Source organism: Puma concolor, chromosome B3 (genome assembly GCF_028749965.1).
Source record: "Puma concolor isolate L17-30 chromosome B3, mPumCon1.1.hap2, whole genome shotgun sequence".
NCBI lineage: Eukaryota > Metazoa > Chordata > Mammalia > Carnivora > Felidae > Puma > Puma concolor.
In genome coordinates, this window is record NC_141672.1 from 106,467,453 (window position 1) to 106,471,985 (window position 4,533).

Genomic DNA, 4,533 nt, shown 5'->3' on the forward strand with positions numbered 1-4,533 from the left:
ACATGCAGAGCTAGGTGGAAACAATACCACACATATATCAATATGTTTACAGAGGCAGAAAAGATTTTTCTGAACCGGCAAGATTTCCCAGGGCTCCTACTGGAGAAGGAAGAGGGGGATGCCAGGAATACCTTCCTTTGAAAGACCTTCACTTCCTTTGCTTTTCGTTTCCTTAGCATTTTTTAAAGACTTCACTTTCAAAAGAAACCTGTTTTCTTAATAAGAAAGAAATTCTTTACCCATCAAGATATCCTTACTACAGAATGTCTGATTCTGATGTGTGTGTGCACGAAAAGAACCTATGCCACATCAAATATGTCAAACTCTCTGTGAATCTTAGCACTGGGCATGATTCTGAAGGAGTAACTGAAAAAGCAGTAAGAGACCCTTAGTATTGACATAAAAAACAAGGAGGATAATCAAGGCAGATTGGGTATAGTTCCTTTTTCTCCCTTCCAGCCACAAGCTCACCTTTTTGCCTTTGAATGCAAAAATGGTCTAGGAAAAAAGGACGGTAAGCTATGAACAGAGAAAAGCATCCTTAATTTTTCCTTCACTACCAATAAACAGTGACAAAAACAGATACCTAAGAACTAAAATGTCAATAAAGCAAGAACATAAATTGAAAAATGAATAAATAACGTTTATTTTGTCCGAAGCGGCTGTCGGTGTCCGAGTTGCCAGCGGTCCGAGGGCGCCCCGAGGGGGCGGTCTGAGCCCCGGGCGCCCTCAGGGCAGCAGCAGGGAGCCCAGCAGCAGCTCGCCCTGGCCCAGCGGGCGGCCCCGCTCCAGGCCGCGACCCCGCTGCTCGGCCTTGACGCGCACGGCCAGGCGGCGCACCTGCTCCTCCGAGAGCCCGTCCAAGCACACGTCCTGGTGGAAGGCGGCCTTGCGGCTCCGCCGGACCACGGCGCTGCGCTGCGAGCGCGGCTGGCCCGGCGGCCGCAGGACAAAGCTGACGCGGCAGCCGACGGCGGGGGGCTCGGCGACTCCCGCGGCCAGGCCCTCGGTGCCCAGCAGCCGGACGCGGAGCCGCCCGTTGGCCCGACTGTACTCGGCGGCCAGGCGCAGGGCGCCCCCGGCGCGGCCCAGGGCCACGGTGCCCTCGGCCTCCAGGCGCTCGGGACGCGGGCCGGGGCAGGGCGGCTGCGGCGGGGACGCGGAGGGGGCCTGGGAAGGTGGCCCCGCGACGGCGCCGCGCTCCTCGTCCTCGTCGCCGTCCCCGCTGGACACGGAGGGGGCGCGGACCAGGCCTCTGCTCGTCCGGGCCCGCAGCGCGCGGCTCAGCAGCCGTTCGGGGGCGCGCAGGAGGCGGCGAGCGCGGGGCGGCGGGGCGGGCGTGTCCGGGGTGGGGCGGAGGCCCGCGGGGAGCGCGGGGGCGGAGGCCGGAGCCGAGTCCCGGGGCACGAGCGGGGCGGCTGCAGGGCCCCCGAGGAAGAGCGACTCCTTGCGGCGGGTGTGCGGGCTCTCGAGCAGCGTGCAGAAGCCGTAGGCGGTGAGCGCGCGGGGCAGGTGCGGCAGCGATAGGGCTGCCTGCGAGCGCGGGTCCCAGTCCGTGTGCCCCGCGCTGTCGTCGGCTCCTCTGGGCCACAGGTCCGGCTCGGCTGCGCAGCGCCGGGGCAGAGCGGCGGCCGGAGGCGGAGACTCGGGCGCGCAGGACGCGGGCAGCCGCGGCGGGATGCAGAACTCGGGGATGCGGTCCGGAGTGAGCACGTTGGAGAAAGCGGGCTCCGGAGTGGAGGCGCGGAGTCTCCCGAGGAGCCGCATCCTCCGAGGCTGAGGCTGAGAGTGGTGGCAGGAGGCCCTCCTGCGCGAGAGAGAAGCTGCTGAGTGTAGACCGCTACCAGGGGCCCCCCGAGGGGTACCAACGGGCCTGCGACCCCTGGCCAATCCAAGCCGAGCTCTCCTCCACCCATAAACCTGCCCGCCTTCCATTCATTGGTACTAAATAAACGAAGTAATCGAAATCAGACCTTTCCTTCTTCTTCAGTCACTGTGGGTCGAGAGTTGCAAGTTCAGGGCCGGCTGCCTCGCGGTCCTGGCTGGGGCGCCAGCTTCAGCACTCTGGCCAGGACAGTGGCGCTCCTGTCTTATACTGGCAGCCTGAGTCCCGCCCAGCCGGCCTAGAGCCCAACCCCTGGAGCCAGGGGACAGCCCGCCTTCCAAGTCACCCCTGCCCGCCGCTGCTGGGGTCCCTGCAGTGGGTGCTTGGGTGTGACCCTCCGGTCAGTCTTGGTACCTGCATCCACTCTGCGCGCATGGAGCCCCTTACACAGGCCTGGAAAAGGTTGCAGGTGAAGAGAGGACGCCTGGTCGCCCTGCCCAGGGAGAACTTGTGGTGGTGGAAAATGCTAGCGGCCTGTTGGAGAAGGTGAAACAGGATGAGGAAGCAGGAAGTTCCTTTTTGGTAGGAGCTAAATCCTGTCACCCTGCACAGGGACATGCCCTAGGTTCTTCTATTTTACTGCTTCCACGCACCCGCCATGAGCCGACCAATATGGTTTCCATGGTATTCGTGTACTTATTACATGTCTCCCTCTGCTGGGTGGTGGCCTCCTTACTAGCATACAGCCTGGCTCAGTCAATGCCATAAATACTGGTGAAGTGGGTGAATTACGCAAAACTTTCCAGACGACCGGGGATCATCTTTTGTCACAAAAGATGGGGCCTCTGGCTCATACCCTAAAAATAGCACGTGATGTTTCCAACGCTACCCTTTTCTCTCTGCTTCAGTGGGGAGGTACCAGTTAGAAAGCCCCTTACAGAAAATCTATGTTGCCTCTTTCCCCCCCCTCCCCTAAACTTCATTTTCTAATATGAGAAAACTGGAAGCTGGAGGGACTTGGGGAAATTCCATGAAGGTAAATAAAGTCAGTCAATGGCAGAACCTGGAACTAGCAACTTCCTATTTATTTGGCTTTGCACGTAATGCTTCCTGTTATCTAAAATGTCCTTTCTCTCTCTTTCTCTCTGTAGGAACTCCTGTTTGTTTTCCGTAATTCAGCGACAGCATCTGCTTCAGGACCCTTTACCGGACTCCCCCTCTACAGTTCCTCAGCCCTTCCTTATTCCCTCCGTACATATTTTCTATACCACCATTGCTGTGTTTAGCATGCTGCTATGGAATTTTTGGTTTACAGGTTTGTGTCCCCTAAGAGACTATGAGTTTCTTGAGGGCAAAGACTGGCATGACTCAGGGACTTTGGGGGGACCTCTTTTGAATATAGGTAAAATAAAAGTGCTCTGATTCGGAATCTGGGCCTGCTTCCATCCCAGTTGCCCTATACAAGAGACAAACCTAGCTGTCTTATTAATTTTTATCCAATTCCAGCACCTGGAATACAATGCCAGGCAAATAATAAGTGCTCAGTAAATATTTGAGTGAATTATATTGTGTGGAATTGAACCTGATCTACAATCCAGGTCTTATGACTGTCAGGTGCTTTTAACCACATCTCTCTCTAACTGCATTATTCAGTTTCTCACAACAAACCAGTGAGGTGGACATTGCTTCTGTTTACCAGATGAGAAACTGAGGCTCAGGTTAAGAGACTTGCCTAGGGTCATTGAAACTATGAATCGTACCTTGTTTCCTAAGGCCCAGCTTTTGGCTAACTTCTTCCTTCCTTCTCTCTTTCTTCGTCTCCATTCAGTCAGTTCATTATAATTCACCAAGTCTGTTGTGTGTCACGCATTGTGTGCATGTGTGGATTGTATCGCACTTTACACCCAGAATGTTAATTCTTAAAGCAAGTCAGTCTACTATTAAGTATTTTCCATTATCCTTGCTTTTCAATAAGTACCATTATTTCCAAATCCTTAGAGATAAGACGAGTGAATGTTTCCTTTTGTTAGTAATTAATATTTTCTTTCCCTTTTTGTTTTGTTTTTGTTTTTAATGTTTATTTTTGAGAGAGAGAGAGACAGAGTGTGAGCAGGCAAGGGGCAGAGAGAGAGGGAGACGCAGAATCTGAAGCAGGCTCCAGGCCCCCAGCTGTCAGCACAGAGCCCCACGTGGGGCTCAAACTCATGAACTGCGAGATCGTGACCTAAGCTGAAGTTGGACGATTAACTGACTGAGCCACCCAGGTGCCCCCCCCCCGTTTTTTAAGTTCATTTATTTTGACAGAGAGAGAGAGAGGGAGGGAGAGAGAGCATGAACACTAGTGGGGGAGGGGCAGAGAGAAAGAGAGAATCCCAAGCAGGTTCTGCAATGTCATTGCAGAGCCCCACACGGGGCTCGAACTTATGAACCGTGAGATCATGACCTGTGTAGAAATCAAGAGTGGAATGGGGCGCCTGAGTGGCTCAGTTGGTTGAGCATTTGACTTCGGCTCAGGCCACGATCTCATGGTTCATGGGTTCGAGTCCCACGTCGGGCTCTGGGCTGATAGCTCAGAGCCTGGAGTCTGCTTCGGATTCTGTGTCTCCCTCTCTCTCTGCCCCTCCCCTGCCTGTGCACTCGTGCGCGCGCTCTCTCTCTCTCTCTCAAATAAATAAATAAATGTTAAAAAAAAAAAAAAAAAAAAGAGT

General features: G+C 54.6%; 1 protein-coding gene across 1 annotated transcript; it reads right to left on the bottom strand.

The window, feature by feature from the left end:
- Positions 1-622: 622 nt before the first annotated feature.
- LOC147580260 (C2 calcium-dependent domain-containing protein 4A-like) lies at positions 623-3,918 on the bottom strand. The gene has a single exon (XM_086710845.1). The coding sequence runs from the start codon at positions 1,933-1,935 to the stop codon at positions 730-732; it is 1,206 nt and encodes a 401-aa protein (XP_086566971.1). The 5' UTR covers positions 1,936-3,918; the 3' UTR covers positions 623-729.
- Positions 3,919-4,533: the final 615 nt, after the last annotated feature.

Coding starts and splice junctions, on each gene's coding strand:
- LOC147580260 (XM_086710845.1), bottom strand. CDS start 1,935: ATGGAAGGCGGGCAGGTTTATGGGTGGAGGAGAGCTCGGCTTGGATTG.